The sequence below is a fragment of the Rana temporaria genome, chromosome 8 (assembly GCF_905171775.1).
Source record: "Rana temporaria chromosome 8, aRanTem1.1, whole genome shotgun sequence".
Lineage (NCBI taxonomy): Eukaryota > Metazoa > Chordata > Amphibia > Anura > Ranidae > Rana > Rana temporaria.
The window spans coordinates 6,652,919-6,675,190 of record NC_053496.1 but is presented as its reverse complement, the minus strand read 5'-3'; the positions used below and the strand labels follow the sequence as shown (position 1 = coordinate 6,675,190).

Here is a 22,272-nt window from a genome sequence, read left to right as displayed (position 1 = left end):
ACAATTTTTATTTTTTACAATTTTTTTTTTGTACAGTGATTTGTATTTATTTTTAGAGGGGGGGGGGTAGTGGATTGTCAGTGTGTGTGTTTTTTTTTTTTTCTATTATTATTATTATTATTGTTTACATTTTATTTTTTAAATTATTTATTGCAAATGTTTTTTTATTTTTTTTTATTAGCCCTGTTGGGGGGCTTTGGTGAGATATCAGGGGTCTTAAAGACGGGGGGCGCCATTCTTTCCATGGACGCCAAATGACGGGGGGGGGGGGGCGCCGTTCTTTCCATGGACGCCAAACGACGGGGGGGGGGGGGGGGGCGGCTTAGTTCTTTCCATGGATGCCAACGACAGGGCGCTGTACTTTCCATGGATGCCAACGACAGGGGGGGGGGCATTCTTTCCATGGATGCCAACGACGGGGCGCTGTTCTTTCCATGGATGCCAACGACGGGGCGCTGTTCTTTCCATGGATGCCAACGACAGGGCGCTGTTCTTTCCATGGATGCCAACGACAGGGCGCTGTTCTTTCCATGGATGCCAACGACGGGGCGCCGTTCTTATCTTGGACACCAGCGAGTCCTCCCACTGAAACCAACGACGGGGGTGCATACCCCTTCTCGTCGGGTGTTTGCTCCCAACCCACAGGGTAATTTTTTGAAGCTGTCACCAACTCAGAATCCATTCTTTCCATGGACACCAACGCCGGGGCGCCATCCTTTCAATGGACACCAACGATCCATATTGCATCTCTAAACGCATTTATAACAATGGTGTGCATAACCCTTCTCGTCGGTTGCGTTTGCTCCCAACCCAGAGGGTAATTTTGAAGCTGTCACCAGCCCAGAATCCATGGACGCCAACGACGGGGCGCCGTTCTTTCCATGGACGCCAACGACGGGGCGCCGTTCTTTCCATGGACGCCAACGACGGGGCGCCGTTCTTTCCATGGACGCCAACGACGGGGCGCCGTTCTTTCCATGGACGCCAACGACGGGTCGCCATTCTTGGACACCAGCGATGGGGCGCTAGTCCTCCCACTGAAACCAACGACGGGGGTGCATAACCCTTCTCGTCGGGTGTTTGCTCCCAACCAACAGGGTAATTTTTTGAAGCTGTCACCAACCCAGAATCCATTCTTTCCATGGACACCAACGCCGGGGTGCCATTCTTTCCATGGACACCAACGATCAATATTGCATCTGTAAACGCATTTATAACAATGGTGTGCATAACCCTTCTCGTCGGTTGCCTTTGCTCCCAACCCAGAGGGTAATTTTGAAGCTCTCACCAGCCCAGAATCCATGGACGCCAACGACGGGGCGCCGTTCTTTCCATGGACGCCAACGACGGGGCGCCGTTCTTTCCATGGACGCCAACGACGGGGCGCCGTTCTTTCCATGGACGCCAACGACGGGGCGCCGTTCTTTCCATGGACGCCAACGACGGGTCGCCATTCTTGGACACCAGCGATGGGGCGCTAGTCCTCCCACTGAAACCAACGATGGGGGTGCATAATCCTTCTCGTCGGGTGTTTGCTCCCAACCCACAGGGTCTTTTTTTTGAAGCTGTCACCAACCCAGAATCCATTCTTTCCATGGACACCAACGCCGGGGCGCCATTCTTTCCATGGACACCAACGCCGGGGCGCCATTCTTTCCATGGACACCAATGATCAATATTGCATCTCTAAACGCATTTATAACAATGGTGTGCATAACCCTTCTCGTCGGTTGCGTTTGCTCCCAACCCAGAGGGTAATTTTGAAGCTGTCGCCAACCCAGAATCCATCGAGCCCAAAACCCGACGTGTTTCGAGACCTGCTCTTCCTATTTCTTGGACCTTTTAGGAAAGAACAAAACAAAATGGGCAATGTGAAATCAAGACTCTGCAACTGTCCGAGGGCAGTGTAGAAATGACCTACTACATTACATTGCTTTTATTACACCAAAGTTGTGGTTCTAATGACATTTGCCCTATTAAATGGAGGCCGGTCCTCCTATTCGGGAATCAGTCCAGCCAATCGGGGGGAACGTTCTGTTTGTGTACAAAATTGCAACTGGAGAGTTCAGAAACTTGATTGCCTGTGCTCATTGCAGCTCACAACAGGCTTAGGAGAGAAGCACAGCAGCCTGAAGACAGTTTTTTCCCCTTGATATTCACCCCCCCCCCCCTTTTTTTAAGTGTGGAATCAAAAGCAAAGTGTAGATACAGAGTCCTATAGATAATTAAAATGCTAAAAGAAGGAGGTCATTGCACAAAAAGATCTATATCTAAATCCTTGCATGAGCGAGTAGGAATCATCTGCAGCCTTTTCATGTTCTAGGGCAGAAAGGTGGAGATTCTCTTTAGGTTCCCCTTGTAGGGCTTATCTGTAATGAGCTCATTCAGAGAAACACAGGCAGCCTGGTCCTCTTATGATTATTTTTAGCAGCTTCTGTTGCCATGGTAATCCCCCTCTTCTCTCTCCCCCCCATCCTTTTCCACACTGATGAGAGTCCCGGAGTTTAGAACTGTAATCCCGTCCTTAGGTTGTCTTAATTCAAGTAAATCAGAGCAGAAAGCCACAGGTATTACCACCAGGATAGTAAGCCCACCCCAGTGTGCCCCCATGCCAGATTGGGCCTGTGACCTGCTTTAACGGCAGTTATTGCAAAGGTGGGGGGGTGAGTGGGTGGTGGTGGTGGTAATGATCGGTTTCAGACACTCATTCCTTCCTCTCTTTCAGATCTGATGGTGGAATTCATAATAACCCACATGATGAAGGAGTTTCCTATGGATCTTTATATGTAAGTCGCAATAAGACGTTGGCAGACATTAACAAGGCTTTATAAGAAATAACTGTTGTACATGTTTGAAAATGTGGTTGGGGATATTAGGTTTGAATTCTGAAACTAGGATGGCACCTAAGGCGTGTTTTAGCATGATGGTGGTGTATAATCCCTACAGTGCCCTACAAATAATGGCATACGATCCTGTGGTGGCCTACAGCCCTTATGTTGACTTGGGGTCCTACATTGGCCTACATACTTCAGATGGTGGCCTTCAGAGCTCAAATGGTGGCATACAATTCTTCGGTGGCCTACAGACCTCATATGTTGATTTGGGGTCCTACATTGACCTACATACTTCAGATGGTGGCCTTCAGAGCTCAGATGGTGGCCTTCAGAGCTCAAACGGTGGCATACAATTCTGTGGTGGCCTACAGCCCTTATGTTGACTTGGGGTCCTACATTGGCCTACATACTTCAGATGGTGGCCTTTAGAGCTCAAATGGTGGCATACAATTCTGTGGTGGCCTACAGACCTCATATGTTGACTTGGGGTCCTACATTGGCCTACATACTTCAGATGGTGGCCTTCAGAGCTCAAATGGTGGCATACAATTCTTTGGTGGCCTACAGCCCTTATATGTTGACTTGGGGTCCTACATTGGCCTACATACTTCAGATGGTGGCCTTCAGAGCTCAAATGGTGGCATACTGTTCTGTGGCGGCCTACAGACCTCATATGTTGACTTGGGGTCCTACATTGCCCTACATACTTCAGATGGTGGCCTTCAGAGCTCAAATGGTGGCATACAATTTTTTGGTGGCCTACAGCCCTTATGTTGACTTGGGGTCCTACATTGTCCTACATACTTCAGATGGTGGCCTTCAGAGCTCAAATGGTGGCATACAATTCTGTGGTGGCCTACAGCCCTTATATGTTGACTTGGGGTCCTACAGTGGCCTACATACTTCAGATGGTGGCCTTTAGAGCTCAGATGGTGGCAAATAACTTGCTAAGCTATTGCTAGACTTGCCAGGCTTCACAAGTTTGTTGCACAATTGCAGCACGTCCACATTGCAGGACTCCAGATCAACTTTCTTTGGAAAAATTCTGCAAGTTCTGGTTCAGTTATGTTATGCAATAGTCATCCCACCACAGAGGTCACTGTGGCTGAATTTTCATGATGTAGACTTGCAGAGCTCTTGCTGTAGACTCACCACTGCAACCTTTCTCTTGCATTGCTAGAGACTTGCCATGCAAATTTGCTACACATTAGAAGCGTGTCAACTAGAACCTGTGCTTCAAGTGCTCTGCAAGTGTACAACTTGCCAGTGAAAATGTAAAACGAGTTAACAGACTTACAATTCAACACTGCCTCACATTTTGTGGCAAGTTATCCTTGCTATCTGGGGTGGTGACCTACAGAGCTCATATGTTCACTTAGGTTCTTACAGTGGCCTGCATACGTACTTCAGGTGGTGACTTTCAGAGCTCAGATGGTGGCGTACAATCCTGTGGTGGTGTACAGACTTCATATGTTGACTGAGGGTCCTTGAGTGGCCTACAGATCTCAGATGATGGCCTTCAGAGCTCAGATGGTGGCATACAATCTTGTGACCTCATATTTTGACATAGGGCTTACAGTGGCCTACATACACTTAATCTGATGGTGGCCTTTACAGCTCAGATGCTGGCATGCAATCCTACAGTAGCCTACAAACCTCAGATAGTGGTCTACGGTTCTACAGCAGCCTTGCATAACTCAGATGGTGTCCATTCCTACAGTGGATTGTGGCTTATAAATTTACAGCAGTCAACAGATGGTGGCATACACTCATACAGTATCCTCAAGACCTCTTAAATGGTGGTCTGCAGACCTTAGATTGTGTCCTAAGTTCCTACAGTAGCCCACAGAGTCCAGATTGGGGCCTTCGGAGCTAAGATGGTGAGGTACAATTGTACAGTAGCCTAAAGACCTCAGATGGAGGCCTACAGACCTTAGATGGTGCCTTCAGAGCTAAGACGGTGAAGTAAAATCCTACAGTAGCCTAAAGACCTCAGATGGTGCCCTAAGGTCCTACAGTAGCCTACGGAGCTCAGATGGGGGCTTTCAGAGCTAAGGTGTGGAGTAAAATCCTACAGTATCCTAAATACCTCAGATGGCTGCCTGCAGGCCATAGATGGTGTCCTAAGTTCCTACAGTGACCTACAGAGCTGAGATGGGGGCCTTCAAAGCTAAGACGGTGAAGTAAAATCGTACAGTAGCCTAAAGACCTCGGTCGGTGACTTTAGGGTGAAGTTTTGCTTTAATACATTGATGACCCTCCCATTGCATAAAGATTTGGGTGTTCCATATGTCAAGGCTCGATGGATCCCAGACGCCATGTCACCATGGCGACAAGAAATTGCATCATGGTGCCTGGTTTGCCACCCAAATGCTTCCACACTGTGCGTGTGCACACTCCCGCTATGTATCCCGGGCTCCATTTGTCCATCGGACCTGGGACTGGCATAGCAGGTCCCGCCGGGTAAAGGGAAGGGAGAAGAGCGGACACGCTTCCGCTCTCCTCCCCTTCTTGTTGCTGACATGGAAGTGATGTGTATGACGTCATGTGAAGTGATGTTTATGACGTCATCTCCAGGTCCCTGTTGAAAGTTTCCCAGCCATCAAGGCCTGGAAAGAATGTAATGCAGTGCGATCTGTGATTTTTATCGTGACTGTGACATTGCGGCGGACATATCGGACACTTTTGACACTCTTTTAAGACCATTGACATTTATACAGCGATCAGTGCCTCTAAAAATGCACCGATTACTGTATAAGTGTCACTGGCAGGGAAGGGGTTAATACTAGGGGGCGATCAAGGGGTTAATTGTGTGTCCTAGGGAGTGATTCTAACTGTGGGGGGGAGACTGATGAGAGGAGGAGACCGATCGGTGTCCCTCTATACAAGGAACATACGATCAGTTCTCTCCCATGACAGGATGTGGATATGTGGGTTTACTGTAACGAGCGATCGCGGGTGCCCGGTGGCGATCGCGCACCGGGATCAGGGACGGGCGGGGGGCCCCCTATTGGCTGCTGGGAGAGATGACGGATAGCTATGTGATCTCGCCCAGCAGAGCCGACCTGCGGCCGCAGTTATAACTGTGGCAGCTGGTCGGTCGGCAAGCAGTTACCATATTTATCGGGGTATACCGCGCTCCCCAAGCTTAGTAGGGAAGTTTAGGAAAAAAATAAAATTTTGGATGCTCAGCCTTGTCGGTGTCCGTCTGCCGGGGGTTGCAGCGTTGTGTGTTTGAATTTGGCACCTCGGTTGAGCTGTGCAGAGCTGAATTTCCGGTGTGTTCGGCCCCTCTCGGCTTCTCTCGCGTGGCTGCGGGCGGAGTTGAGCGTGGCCGAGCCTAGCCGAGTGTGCAGTACACTCGGCTCGGTCTTTGTCGGGCTTTGTCGGCGGCGTTCAGAGACAGCTGGGATCGGCGTATAATGCGCACCCACAATTTTCCCCTGATTTTAAGGGGAAAAAAGTGCGCGTTATAAGCCGATAAATACGGTAAATACCACCAAAAGAAATCTCTATTTGTGTGGAAAAAATTATGACAATTTCATACGGTAACAGTGTTGCATGACTGCGTAATTGTCATTCAAAGTGTGACAGCGCCGAAAGCTGAAAATTTGGCCTGGGCAGGAAGGAAGGGGGTGAAATGCCCGGTAGGCAAGTGGTTTAAAGAGAACCTGTCACCAAAAAAAATATCATCACATAGGGGACTTTTTTTTCCCCCCAGAGTTCTACGTCTATCCAGCCTAGATATTGATTAGATTGCCGTCACAGTGAGCGCTAACCCTGTTTTTGGGTAAATTACGTATTTATTGTCACTACATTGATCCACCGTTTATAAAGTGAAGATTGAATTATAGAAGATACAAGTTATCGCTGTGGATGGGTTACGTAATACAGCGCTCTGATCACAACACAGGAGAGTGTCGATAAAGCTCTTTTGGAGGGAGGAGACAAAAAAAAAAGTAAAGTCTGAAAGTTGTGAGGACAAAAGCTGGCAGATGCACCAGCAGTGAAAGTGAGGGAACGTCGTCGACGTCTTGGTGACAGATGGCGGGCACATTACACTAAGCATGCAGCAGCCCCGTAGTGTGTGCAATCGGTAACAGATGGAAGGCAATCTTGCGTGGAATACTGACAGGATAAGGCAGGTTGGTTGGGGGGGGGATGGGGGGGTTGCGGAACACAGAATTTACACGCGGGACGTGAAAATTAAAGTCATACCAGATCTCCGTAGTCGCTGTGTTCAGTTCTTGCCCCCCCCCCCCCAAAAAATGACCTTGTACTTTTTATTCCTTCAACCACTTAAGAACCGCCTCCTGCACATATACGTCGGCAGAATGGCGCGGCTGGGCACAGGTATGTCGCCTTTAAGAGCCCAGCCGTGGGGCGCGCGCGCCACGGTCCGAAACTCCGTGACCGCGGCCCCGATCGCCGCCGGTGTCCCAAGCTGAAGAACGGGGAGAGGTGAGTGTAAACACAGCTTCCCCGTTCTTCACTGTGGCGCTGTCATTGATCGTGTGTTCCCTGATATAGGGAAAGACGATCAATGACGTCACACGTCCAGCCCCGCCCCCCTACAGTTAGAAACACATATGAGATCACACTTAACCCCTAGCAGCAAAAGGGTCGCAGGTTCGAATCCCGACCACGACACCATCTGCTTGGAGTTTGCACGTTCTCCCTGTGCCTGCATGGGTTTCCTCCCGGTACTCCGGTTTCCTCCCACACTCCGAAGACATGCTGGTAGGTTAATTCAGGGTTTGACAAATTTGCTTGGAATGTAGGAGCCAGCTAAAAAAGTTAGGAGCCAGAAAACGCTCCCCGTCCCGACGAGCTTGCGCGCAGAAGCGAACACATACGTGAGCAGCGCCCGCATATGTAAACTGTGTTCAAACCACACATGTGAGGTATCGCCGCGATTGGTAGAGCGAGAGCAATAATTCTAGCTCTAGACCTCCTCTGTAACTCAAAAACATGCAACCTGTAGATTTTTTTTAAACGTCGCCTATGAAGATTTTAAAGGGTAAAAGTTTGTTGGCATTCCACGAGCGGACGCAATTTTGAAGCGTGACATGTTGGGTATCAATTTACTCGGCGTAACATTATCTTTCATAACATAAAACAAAAATGGGGATAACTTTACTGTCTTATTTTTTAATTAAAAAAAGTGTAATTTTTTCCCAAAAAAGTGCACTTGTAAGACCGCTGCGCAAATACGGCGTGACAGAAAGTAACGATCGCCATTTTATTCTCTAGGGTGTTAGGATAAAAAATATATATAATGTTTGGGGGTTCTAATTAGAGGGAAGAAGATGGCAGTGAAAATAGTGAAAAATGACATTAGAATTGCTGTTTAACTTGTAATGCTTAACTTGTAATACCAACGTCCACCACCAGATGGCGCCAGCTCACAAAAAAACGCCTTCCAAGCCAAGTCGCCAGGACCCTATTTCTAGTCGCCATGGCGACCTGGAGCCCGGGATTTGTCGAGCCCTGGATTAATTGGATCCTGGCCAAATTGACCCCAGTATATATATATATGTGTGTGTGTACGACTGTGTGTCCCAAGCGTGTCAAGATCCTACGTGGTAAATGACCGCACCAGCCAGGAAGACACTGGCTGCAAAAAGCGCCTAGAGGCGATTCAGTTCGCATGTGTATCGCTATACAAGTCATTCATTCATTCATTCATTCAGCGCCCCCTAGTGGTTAACTTCTAAACTGCAATTGTCATTTTCACAGTAATCAGTGCATTTTTATAGCACTTTTCGCTGTGAAAATGACAATGGTCCCAAAAATGTGTCAAAATTGTCCGATGTGTCCGCCATAATGTCGCAGTCACGGAAAAAAAAAAAAAAACGCTGATCGCCGCCATTAGTAGTAAAAAAAAAAAAATATTAATAAAAATGCCAAAAAACGATCCCCTATTTTGTAAACGCTTTAAATTTTGCGCAAAACAAATGGATAAACACTTATTGCGTTTTTTTTTTACTAAATAAATAGAAGAATACGTATCGGCCTAAACTGAGGAAAAAAATTTTTTTTGTTTTTTTATATATTTTTTGGGGGATATTTATTATAGCAAAAAGTAAAAAATATTGATTTTTTTTCTTCAAAATTGTCGCTTCTATTTTTGTTTATAGCGCAACAAATAAAAACCGCAGAGGTGATCAAATACCACCAAAAGAAAGCTCTATTTGTGGGAAAAAAATGCCAATTTTGTGTAGGAGCCACGTCGCACGACCGCGCAGTTGTCAGTTAAAGCGACGCAGCGCCCAATCGCAAAAACTGTCCGGATCCTTTACCTGCATAATGGTCCGGGGTCTTAAGTGGTTAATAGAGATTTTGCCGGGTTGATGATGCCCGTTGCATCATTTATGAGATCAAATGCACTTCATTGCGCCGGATGATCCCCCCGGATTCGGATCTCTTTTGTCCGGCGTATTTTTCGCGTTACAGGAGAAGCACATTTTGAAAGATGAAGTCATTCACGGGAAAAGGAGTCGGATGGGCGTCGGTCTAAAAGGTCCAATCTAAGGTTTACGATAATTAGCATTAATAATTCACGATGTTTGTGTCTCCGGCTTTGCCGATTTCACCGCAACTCGGCAAACGGAAGAGATAATGGGGCAAAAAATAATACATGATCCCCCTGGTCCAATCACAGAGCCAGACAGCCCAATGGAAAGACGGTCAGTATGTTTACTGAACGGCATCCGAGGGGCCCGGAGCTTTCCTTCTACAGGCCACACCCAGCTCTCAGACACCAACCAATACTGCCTGAAGAGAAATAGTCACAATACATTGTTACTTTACCTGGCGATCCCGCCAGCAACACACCCTAACCACTGGAAGGTTTTACCCCCCCCCCCCCTTTGTGACCAGGTCATTTTTTTTACTATTCAGCACTGCGCTACTTTAACCACTTCAACCCCGGACCATTTCGCTGCCCAATGACCGGGCCCCTTTTTGCGATTCCGCACTGCGTCCCTTTAACCGCTCTTTGGCTTCGTCAGGACACATTCAGGGATCGTTGGAAAAAGGAAGCTGGTCTCGCTGTCTAGAAAAAAACATATGTAGAAGAATTCATAACGGAGCAACACACATCTAAACCACTTAAGCCCCGGACCAAAATGCAGGTAAAGGACCAGGCCCCTTTTTGCGGTTCGGCACGGCGTCGCTTTAACTGACAATTGCGCGGTCGTGCGACGTGGCACCCAAACAAAATTGGCGTCCTTTTTCCCCCACAAATAGAGCTTTCTTTTGGTGGTATTTGATCGCCTCTGCGTTTTTTTTATTTTTTGCGCTATAAACAAAAATAGAGCGACAATTTTGAAAAAAATAAATGCAATATTTTTTTTACTTTTTGCTATAATAAATATCCCCCAAAAAATATATAAAAAAAACTTTATTTTTTTTCCTCCGTTTAGGCCGATTCTACATATTTTTGGTTAAAAAAAAAATCGCAGTAAGTGTTTGGTTTGCGCAAAAGTTATAGCGTTTACAAAATAGGGGATAGATTTATGGCATTTTTATTATTATTCTTAATAATAAAAAGAAGAAGAATAATATTTCTTTATTCTTATTATTATTATTTTTTTATTAGTAATGGCGGCGATCTGCGATTTTTTTTTTTTTTTATTGTGACTGCAACATTATGGCGGACACATCGAACACTTGACGCTATTTTGGGACCATTGTCATTTTATACAGCGATCAGTGCTATAAAAATGCACTGATTACTGTGTAAATGACACCGGTAGGGAAATGGGTTAACCACTAGGGGGCGAGGAAGGGGTTAAGGCTGCATTCATACCTAATCACTGCGTTTTGTCCCGCAAATTGCGGCGACAAATTGCGGCGTTTTGTACCGCGATTTGCGGCGACAAAACTCCACGATTTACCCCCATTTAACCCCCAGGTCCACATATCCTATGCCGAACGCGGAAGCCGCCTGAAAAAAAGGGTCCGGGACTTGTTTTGAGCTTCAGGCGTTCAGCGTTTCGGCGTTCGGCGTGGAGATGTGAACCATCTCCATAGAGGGCAATGGTATTTCTCCCCTCCAGCGTATCGAGCGTCGGGCGTAAATACGCCTAGGTGTGAATGGAGCCTTAGTGTGTCCTAGGGAGTGATTCTAACTGTGTGGGGGATGGGCTATGAGTGACACAACACTGATCACCGCTCCCGATGACAGGGAGCAGTAGATCAGTGTCCTGTCGCTAGGCAGAACAGGGAAATGCCTTGTTTACAAAGGCACCCCCCCCCCCCCCGTTCTGCCGCTCCGTGACACGATCGCGGGACACGGGCGGACATCAAATCCATGGGTCCTGCAGGCTCGGTCACAGAGTTTGCGATAGGGGGCGGGCGCTGGGGGTTGCGAAATTCCAAGTTATGTATGTACACGTTGCTTTGCGCAGCCGTGCCATTCCACTGACGTATAAGTGGGGGTTGGTGGGTTAGGGTTGGTGGTTAGGGTTGGGGGTTAGGGTTGGTGGGTTGGGGGTTAGGGTTGGGGGTTAGGGTTGGTGGGTTGGGGGTTAGGGTTGGTGGGTTAGGGTTGGTGGGTTGGGGGTTAGGGTTGGTGGGTTAGGGTTGGTGGGTTAGGGTTGGGGGTTAGGGTTGGTGGGTTGGGGGTTAGGGTTGGTGGGTTAGGGTTGGTGGGTTAGGGTTGGGGGTTAGGGTTGGTGGGTTAGGGTTGGTGGGTTGGGGGTTAGGGTTGGTGGGTTAGGGTTGGGGGTTAGGGTTGGTGGGTTAGGGTTGGGGGGTTAGGGTTGGGGGGTTAGGGTTGGGGGTTAGGGTTGGGGGTTAGGGTTGGTGGGTTAGGGTTGGGGGTTAGGATTGGTGGGTTGGTGGGTTAGGGTTGGTGGGTTAGGGTTGGTGGGTTAGGGTTGGTGGGTTAGGGTTGGTGGGTTAGGGTTGGTGGGTTAGGGTTGGGGGTTAGGGTTGGGGGTTAGGGTTGGTGGGTTAGGGTTGGTGGGTTGGGGGTTAGGGTTGGTGGGTTAGGGTTGTGGGTTAGGGTTGGGGGGTTAGGGTTGGTGGGTTAGGGTTGAGGGTTAGGGTTGGTGGGTTGGTGGGTTAGGGTTGGTGGGTTAGGGTTGGTGGGTTAGGGTTGGTGGGTTAGGGTTGGTGGGTTAGGGTTGGGGATTAGGGTTGGTGGGTTGGGGGTTAGGGTTGGGGGTTAGGGTTGGGGTTGGTGGGTTAGGGTCGGGCTCAGGGTTAGGGTTAAGGTTTCCCATTGAGAAATATGGCTAGGACTCAGGAATTGGTACAGGGACCTCCCCCAGAGGTCAAAGGTTAGAAGGTGGGGTTCCCTGAGGTCTAGGGTCACAGGGCGTGGCTGACCCACCCCCACCAAAGTGTACCGCCTACCCCAACTAAGTTGGGGAATGAACAAGTCGGCAAGCGGTTAAAATCCATACCTGACCGGAAGGGCCTGGTATGGACTGGGGCGGGTGGGACCGCACGCAGTTTTCTGCGCCCCCCTGGACTAACAATGCTGCTGTCTGCAGTGCCCCATGTGTTCCTTTATCCAGAGTGGGGGAGGGAGGAGCTCTAATACAGGAGGCGTGTTACTGATCAGATCACCAGGTGAAAACGGAGTGGGAAAGAAGCATAAAAAAAGAAAACTAATGCACATCTATGCTGCAATGTGTTACATTTTTTTTAAATTTGAAGGAAAGCGCTCCTGTGGCCACATCCGTTTGGAAGTTCTGTATAAAAAATAAAAAAAGGGGGAGGGCAAAAATAACCCAAGGTCGGACTTTAAGGGCACAATGAGCAGTGGAGAGTATACAAACTTATTTAAATAATATTTATTAAATGCAGTACATGGTACAAAAAGATCATTTGAGAGAGTTAAAAAAAAGCACATATATAAAATACATGATGCATCAACGCGTTTCGCTGCTTAGCTTCGTCAGGACCATCATCATGTCTGCGCAACAAAAAATGCGGCACACAAAATACCACAAAATTCCTTGTAACAAGGAGGAGTCTGTGAGAGATAATCTTGCCCGTGGAATTTTGAAATATCACAACTAGGGTTGTCCCGATACCGATACTAGTATCGGTATCGGGACCGATTCCGAGTTTTTTCGGCGGTAGTCAGACGCCGATACCCCGCCCGATACACAAATAGAATACTTAACCCCCCCCCCCCCGCGCCGCGCCGCCGACCGCCGCCACCGGAGCCGCAATTCGCCGCTGCGATCCGCCGCCGTTACGCCGCTGACTGTGTAATACGGGCGGGAACATTACAGCTTTGAATAGCTGTAATGATTTGCGCCACGCATAGACACTCCCCCTTGCTCGGGTGAACTGTCCAATCCCGAGCGAGGGGGAGTGTCTATACACGCAGCGTGGCGCCAATCATTACAAAGCTATTCAAAGCTGTAATGCGCCCGCCCCACATCACAGCTCTTTCGTCCTTACAGCGCTGGTATCAGAGGCAAAGGGATGACATCATCTCTCTGCGTCCACACCGCATAACAGCTCTTCCACCCTCAAAGCACTGGGAATGAATGAGACGCTGAGAGCTCATTGGCCGAGATCGGCTATCCCACGGGGAGGGATACAAGCAGCGCAAGTCCATTCTGCAGGGTATGTGCATTGTGGTAAGTTGGCAGGGTTTTGCAAGTTTCCGGGAGCTATTAGTGTGCAGCAACTTGAGGAAGAGTGTTGAGATGCCGGGGGTGAGAGAAATGTCTGCAGGGAGGTGCGAGGCCAGTTCTGGTGCTGTGTGTGTGTTTCACTTTCTCAGTGCATAGTAGTGGTCTCTGCAGTGCTGGAGCAATGCATTAGGGCTTGTTCACACTATATACTTTCAACCCATCTGCACCCCTCTCCTGCACATACCACCCACACCCATTCACTCCGTGCCCCCCTTCTGAACATACCACCCACCCCCATTCACTCTGTGCCCCCCTTCTGCACATACCACCCACCCCCATTCACTCTGTGCCCCCCTTCTGCACATATCACCCACCCCCATTCACTCCGTGCCCCCCTCCTGCACGTACCGCCCACTGCCATACAATCTGTGCCCCTCTCCTGCACATACCACCCACCGCCATACACTCTGTGCCCCCTCCTGTACATACCACCCACCGCCATACTCTCTTTCTTTCCCCCTCCCTGCCAGCCTATTTGCTTGTATTATACTATGGCTATTTCTCACCAACCAACAGTATTCCCCATCCCGCACCAGTCCCATTGACATCCATCTATTCCCCTCCCCCCATGCCAGCACAAATCCTCCTCCTTTTTTATCCCTATACAGACCAGGATCCCCCAGTTTCACTCCAGTTCTCCTCTACCCATCACTCATCTCATATTCACTCCCCCTTTTTACCCCCTCCTTCTCCCCTAACCCATTGTTCCCAGTCCCATCCCCACCCCCATTTGTTCAGGAAGGACCCTGAGGCAGAGCATCTTACTACTGCTGCTTGTGTGGGTGTGATGTGTACTGTGCCAATCCTTGCTGACCCTCCTCTCCTATTCATCCCATGTGATTGGTGCAATACACATCCCACCCACACAAGCAGCAGCAGTAGTAATAAGATGTTCCACCCTGGGGTTCTTCCTTAACCCCTGCAAAGGATGTGACATTTGAGTAGGGCCTCATGTCTATAATTTTTGCCTAAGGCCTCACAAAACCTAGAAGTGTCAACACCAGCTGTTGCTCCGATAAATTGCCCGTGAAAAATCGCTTACCCCCGTGCACGCCCCCAACCCAAACCCCCCCGGGCCTTGACACAATTTTCATGGCTGGATGGGGGGGAGACAATGGCTGGATGGGGGGGAGACAATGGCTGGATGGGGGGGAGACAATGGCTGGATGGGGGGAGACAATGGCTGGATGGGGGGATACATGGCTGCATCTGTGGGGGGACATCGCTGCATTTGGGGACACATTTTAAAAAAAGTATCGGTATTCGGTATCGGCGACTACTTGAAAAAAAGTATCGGTACTTGTACTCAGTCCTAAAAAAGTGGTATCGGGACAACCCTAATCACAACCAATGGTGTATCGGATATTTTGGGTATTAAAATGAGCATTTTGTTGCTTAGATATGATGACGGTCTACTTTTTTAAGATGTGTGTTGCTCCGTTATGAATTCCTATACATATGTTTTGTTCTAGACAGCGAGACCAGCTTTCTTTTTCCAACGATCCCTGAACGTGTCCTGAAGAAGCTAAGCAGCGAAACGCGTTGACACACAGGGGATCACTCTCTATCATGTGCTTTTTTTTTTTAACTCGCTCAAGTGTTCTTTTTGTATCATGTACTGTATTTAACCACTTAAGGACCGCCTCCTGCACATTTACGTTGGCAGTATGGCACGGCTGGGCACAGGCACGTACTGGTACGTCCTGTGCTAGTACCCAGCCGTGGCTCCGAAGCTACGTGGCCGTGGGACCCACGGACCCGATCGCCACCGGAGTCCCGCGATCGGTCCCCGGAGCTGAAGAACGGGAAGAGGTGAGGGTAAACACAGCTTCACCATTCTTCACTGTGGCGCCGTCATCGACCGTGTGATCCCTTTTATAGGGAAACACGATCGATGACGTCACACCTACAGCCACACCCCCCTACAGTAAGAAACACAGATAAGGTCACACTTAACCCCTTCAGCGCCCCCTAGTGGTTAACTCCCAAACTGCAATTGTCATTTTCACAGTAATCAGGGCATTTTTATAGCATTTTTTGCTGTGAAAATGACAATGGTCCCAAAAATGTGTCAAGTGTCCAAAGTGTCCGCCATAATGTCACGGTCATGTAAAAAATCGCTGATCGCCGCCATTAGTAGAAAAAAAAAAATATTAATAAAAATGCAATAAAACTATCCCTTATTTTGTAAACACTCTAAATTTAGCCCAAACCAATCGATAAACGCTTTTTGCGATTTTTTTATTTATTTTTTTACAAAAAATAGGTAGAAGAATACGTATCGGCCTAAGCTGAGGAAAAAAATAGTTTTTTTATATATTTTTGGGGGATATTTATTATAGGAAAAAAGTAAAAAATATTTCATTTTTTAAAAAATTGTCGCTCTATTTTTGTTTATAGCGCAAAAAAATAAAAAACGCAGAGGTGATCAAATACCACCAAAAGAAAGCTCTATTTGTGGGGAAAAAGGGACGTAAGTTTTGTTTGGGAGCCATGTCGCACGACCGCGCAATTGTCGGTTGAAGCGACGCAGTGCCGAATCGCGAAAAAGGGGGCAAGGTCCTTAACCTGCATAATGGTCCGGGGTCTTCAGTGGTTAAGATGTGTGTTGCTCCGTTATGAATTCTTATACATATGTTTTATTCTAGACAGCGAGGCCAGCTTCCTTTTTACCAACGATCCCTGAATGTGTCCTGACGAAGCCAAGGAGCGAAACGCGTTGACACCCAGGGGATCACTCTCTATCATGTGCTTTTTTTTTTTTTAACGCAAGTGTTCTTTTTGTATCATGTACTGTATTTAATAAATGTTATTTTAAATTTGTTTTTATACTCTCCACTGCTCATTGTGCCCTTAAAGTCCGCCCTTGGGTTAGTGTTACGTTTTTGGTTTTGGATTTAGAGCGGCTTTGTTACCTTTTTAATATACAGCAAGTTGCGTTCTAGAATGTTTTAGATCCTTTGTAATGAGACCTGATTGTTGTTCTCTCTCTGGCAGACGCTGTATACAGATTATACACAAGCTCCTGTGCTACCAGAAGAAGTGCCGAGTACGACTTCAGTATACCTGGAGAGAGCTGTGGTCAGGTAAGTCGCCAAAGCATCGTCCCCACTGCCACCCCCCCTGCTGGCTGAAAGAATACATGCACTTTTTTTTTTTTGTGTATTCCTTAATTTTTTGCTAAAGGTGCGCTTCTCCTTTAACCCCTTCCATACCGGGGGGCGCTTACGCCCCCTTCCTGCCCAGGCCAATTTTCAGCTTTCAGCACTGTCGCAATTTGAATGGCAATTGCGCGGTCGTGCTACACTGTACCCAAATGAAATTTTTAGCATTTTTTTCTCCACAAATAGAGATTTCTTTTGGTGGTATTTGATCACCTCTGCGATTTTTATTTTTTGCGCAACAACTAAAAAAAAATGAACTTTTTGAAAAAAAAAATATTTTTATTTTTTTCTGTTAATTTTTTTTTGTAAATAAGTAAGTTTTTTCTTCTTCAATTATGGGCACCGATGAGGCAGCACTGATGGGCACTGATAGGCGGCGCTGGTATGCTGCACTGATGGGCACTCATAGGCAGCACTGATGGGCACTCATAGGCGGCACTGGTATGCTGCACTGCTGGGCACTCATAGGCGGCACTGATGGGCACTCATAGGTGGCACTGATGGGCACTCATAGGTGGCACTGATGGGCAATATTTGGCGGCACTGATGGGCACTATTTGGCGGCACTGATGGGTACTTATGGGTGGCACATATGGGCACTGATAGGTGGGCACTGGGCATAGATGGGCACTAAGAGGTGGCACTGATGGACACTGGGTGGCACTGATGGACACTAAGGGGTGGCACTGATGGCATTGCTGGGCATCATTTGAGTCATTTGGCATCGATTGTGTTAAAAAAAAATGTTTTTATATTTAATTTTTTACTATTTTTGCTCTATTGAGCACCGGGGAGCACTCCCTGGTGGTCCAGTGTGGGCATCCGAGGAACCCCCCCCCTGTCAGGAGAGCCGCCGATCGGCTCTCCTCTACTCACGTCTGTCAGACGCGAGTCAGGAAGAGATGATCAACGGCTCTTCCTGTTTACATCGTGATCAGCCGTGATTGGACACGGCTGATCACGTGGTAATGAGCCTCCGCCGGAGTCTTTTTTTGTCCTGTAAAAAAACGCCGCGCAGAAAAATGTATGACATAAAAAATTGCAACAACCTCCATTTTATTCACTAGGTTCTCTGCTAAAAATGTTTGGGAGTTCTAAGTAATTTTACTTGTAAACAAAAAGTGCCAGAAAAAGCCTGGAGGGGAACAGAAAGTGACGTCGGAGGTTGCTCCAGTCCTCCAAGGCCATAGAGCTGAGTGGGGACCCTCTTGACTTCTTCTGTCCTAGTCATCAGTCGGATTGGATCGCTTTTCCGGGGTTTACCCACGGCTCCGGTAAACCCGGAAGCAACTAGAAAAGCAGTGAGGGGAACAGGAAGTGACGTCGGAGGTTGCTCCGGTCCTCCAAGGCCATAGAGCTGAGTGGGGACCGTCTTGCCCTCTCTTGACTTCTTCTGTCCTAGTCATCAGCCGGATTGGATCGCTTTCCCGTGGTTTACCCATGGCTCCGGTAAACCCGGAAACAACTGGAAAAGCAGTGAGGGGAACAGGAAGTGACGTCTGAGGTTGCTCCAGTCCTCCAAGGCCATAGAGCTGAGTGGGGACCCTCTTGCCCTCTCTTGACTTCTTCTGTGCTAGCCATCAGCCAGCTAGGATCATTTACGGGTTTACCCAAGGCTCCGGTAAACCCGGAAGCAACTAGAAAAGCAGTGAGGGGAACAGGAAGTGACGTCGGAGGTCGCTCCGGTCCTCCAAGGGCCATAGAGCTGAGTGGGGACCCTCTTGACTTCTTCTGTCCTAGCCGTCAGCCGGATTGGATAATTTTTCCGGGGTTTACCCACGGCTCCGGTAAACCCGGAAGCAACTAGAAAAGCTGTGAGGGGAACAGGAAGTGACGTCGGAGGTTGCTCCAGTCCTCCAAGGCCATAGAACTGAGTGGGGACCCTCTTGCCCTCTCTTGACTTCTTCTGTCCTAGCCATCAGCCGGATTGGATCGCTTTTCCGGGGTTTACCCACGGCTCCGGTAAACACAGAAGCAACTAGAAAAGCAGCGAGGGGAACAGGAAGTGACGTCTGAGGTTGCTCCGATCCTCCAAGGCCATAGAGCTGAGTGGGGACCGTCTTGCCCTCTCTTGACTTCTTCTGTCCTAGTCATCAGCCGGATTGGATCGCTTTCCCGTGGTTTACCCATGGCTCCGGTAAACCCGGAAACAACTGGAAAAGCAGTGAGGGGAACAGGAAGTGACGTCTGAGGTTGCTCCAGTCCTCCAAGGCCATAGAGCTGAGTGGGGACCCTCTTGCCCTCTCTTGACTTCTTCTGTGCTAGCCATCAGCCAGCTAGGATCATTTACGGGTTTACCCAAGGCTCCGGTAAACCCGGAAGCAACTAGAAAAGCAGTGAGGGGAACAGGAAGTGACGTCGGAGGTCGCTCCGGTCCTCCAAGGGCCATAGAGCTGAGTGGGGACCCTCTTGACTTCTTCTGTCCTAGCCGTCAGCCGGATTGGATAATTTTTCCGGGGTTTACCCACGGCTCCGGTAAACCCGGAAGCAACTAGAAAAGCTGTGAGGGGAACAGGAAGTGATGTCTGAGGTTGCTCCAGTCCTCCAAGGCCATAGAGCTGAGTGCGGACCCTCTTGCCCTCTCTTGACTTCTTCTGTCCTAGCCATCAGCCAACTAGAATCGTTTACCGGTTCACCGACGGCTCCGGTAAACCCGGAAACGCGGTGAGGGGAGGGAGAGACCTCCCCCCCCCCCCCACCACTAAAAGTGGTTCTACGACCGGGATCACTTGTAGCAGACCCCGAAATTAAAATGATCCCGGGGTTATGGCGGCTAGCTGCATCCGTACCCCCCGTCATGTGACATCGGAGTAATGACGTATTTTCCCGGTTAGGTGGTCGGCACTTGGATGTACTTCGGAGTTTTGAAGTAGTGTGACGTTCATGCCCTGGCCTGCTGGGTTAGGTTGGTGATTATCTTAAGTTCATACAATCAATGCGTTTCGCCTCCTCCTCCCCGGCCTGATTACATCGGTAGATTGTGCTCTGCGCTCTCCGGCCTCGGCGCGCTCCGATCTCCGCAATCAGCCCGCTCTCTGCTAATGACCTCCATCTGAGACGAGACAATCATCTTCCACCGGCCATATGTTCTCCCTCGGCAAAACACTCCATCTTAATGTCCTATCCCGGCACACAGCGGGGGGGGGGGGGAGCAGAGCAAATGTGGAGTTCATCGCAACCAATCAGGTTCTGTCTTTATGCTCCAACTTTCCTAACGATGTGATAGACCAACACAAAGTGTCACATAATTGTGAAGTGGGAGGAAAATGATGGGGGGGGGCATTTGTATTCAGCCCCCTTTACTCTGATACCCCCAACTAAAATCTAGAGGAACCAATTGCCTTCAGACGTCACCTCATTAGTAAATAGAGTCTACCTGTGTGTCATTTAATCTCAGTATAAATACAGCTGTTCTGTGAAGCCCTCAGAGGTTTGTTGGATAACCTTAGTGAGCAAACGGCATCATGAAGGCCAAGGAACACACCAGACAGGTCAGGGATAAAGTTGTGGAGAAGTGATGGGGACGCATAATGCAGAGGTGCTCTGATGGGGTCACAAACATGCTGGGGGGCTCTGATGGGGACGCATATTGCAGGGGGGCTCTGATGGGGACCCATAATGCAGGGGGACTCTGATGGGGACGCATAATGCAGGGGGCTCTGATGGGGATGCATAATGCAGGGGGGCTCTGATGGGGACGCATTATGCAGGGGGGCTCTGATGGGGACGCATAATGCAGGGGGGCTCTGATGGGGACGCATAATGCAGGGGGGCTCTGATGGGGATGCATAATGCAGGGGGGGGGCTCTGATGGGGACGCATAATGCAGGGGGACTCTGATAAGAGAACGCATAATGCAGGGGGGCTCTGATGAGGACGCATAATGCAGGGGGGCTCTGATGAGGACGCATAATGCAGGGGGGCTCTGATGGGGACGCATTATGCAGGGGGGCTCTGATGGGGACGCATAATGCAGGGGGGCTCTGATGGGGACGCATAATGCAGGGGGGCTCTGATGGGGATGCATAATGCAGGGGGGGGCTCTGATGGGGACGCATAATGCAGGGGGACTCTGATAAGAGAACGCATAATGCAGGGGGGCTCTGATGAGGACGCATAATGCAGGGGGGCTCTGATGAGGACGCATAATGCAGGGGGGCTCTGATGGGGACGCATAATGCAGGGGGGCTCTGATGGGGACGCATAATGCAGGGGGGCTCTGATGGGGACGCATAATGCAGGGGGGCTCTGATGGGGACGCATAATGCAGGGGGGCTCTGATGGGGACGCATAATGCAGGGGGGCTCTGATGGGGACGCATAATGCAGGGGGGCTCTGATGGGGATAGCTAATGCAGAGGGGCTCTGATGGGAACGCATAATGCAGGGGGGCTCTGATGGGGACGCATAATGCAGGGGGGCTCTGATGGGGACGCATAATGCAGGGGGGCTCTGATGGGGACGCATAATGCAGGGGGGCTCTGATGGGGACGCATAATGCAGGGGGGCTCTGATGACACATAATGCAGGGGGGCTCTGATGACGCATAATGCAGGGGGGCTCTGATGAGGACGCATAATGCAGGGGGGCTCTGATGACGCATAATGCAGGGGGGCTCTGATGGGGACGCATAATGCAGGGGGGCCTCTGATAGGGTCACAAACATTTACGTTTTTGTGGGTGTAACATGGCAACATATGGAAAATTCCAAGGGGTATGAATACTTTTTCAAGGCACCGTATTGGTGTGTATTCACCATTCGCACACCTCTCTATATATAGGATGATTGATGGGGCAATCTGTGTGTGCGATGAAGGCAGAGGGTCCGCGCCCCCATTGATGAGCCGGTTTCCTGGTCACCTGTGATGGATGTCCCCTCCCCCCCCCCATGTTTGGTGCTTGTAGATAAGACACCAGAATCCTCCGGTGCCATTTTTCACGGTGTCATTATTACTGCCTGTCGGGGGAAGGGGTGCCGTCAGATCGCCTGCCACCTTCTAATTTTAGCCCCGCTTACCGCAATGTCCTCTATTAATTAACGCCGTGAAAGCCGCGCGCCTCGGATTTCTTTATAAGACGCGCCTTGAGCGCTGTTCCTGGATCAATAAGTTGGGCTCAGTCAAGCCGGAGTGCTTCTGAAATGCACACAGGGACAGGAAATCGTAAAGGAAAAGGTTACATTGTATAAAGAGAATGGGAAAGGAGTATCTTTTTTTTTTATTATTATTATATTATTTTATTTATTATTTTATTATTTATTTATTTTTATTTTATTATTATATTATTTTATTTATTATATTATTTTATTATTATATTATTTTATTTATTATATTATTTTATTTATTATTTATTTTATTTATTTATTTTTTTACACATTTTGCGTAGCTTCAGTAACTGACAGTTTTGCGCATCACGAGCGACTGACACGCCGTGTAATGTGGGAATAAGGCAGAGAAGTGCGGTTAGATACAGAGGGGGGGGGGGGGGGGGGAATGATCAGCATACAATGGTAAGCCGTACCGCAGGGGTCTGCAAACTATTGCCCAGGGGCCACATCTATCCCGCTACAATATTTTATCCAGCCTGCAGCTGATGTGCATGGACTGAG

The 22,272-nt window shown here is 48.8% G+C and overlaps 1 protein-coding gene across 1 annotated transcript in view; it reads left to right on the top strand.

The window, feature by feature from the left end:
- The window catches only part of ARMH3 (armadillo like helical domain containing 3), a gene marked incomplete in the record, with an annotated part of 166,030 nt that overhangs the window by 61,096 nt on the left and 82,662 nt on the right, over positions 1-22,272 (top strand). The window contains 2 exon segments of the mRNA XM_040361250.1: positions 2,726-2,786; positions 16,499-16,587. Coding sequence (XP_040217184.1) covers positions 2,726-2,786; positions 16,499-16,587 — 150 coding nt within the window.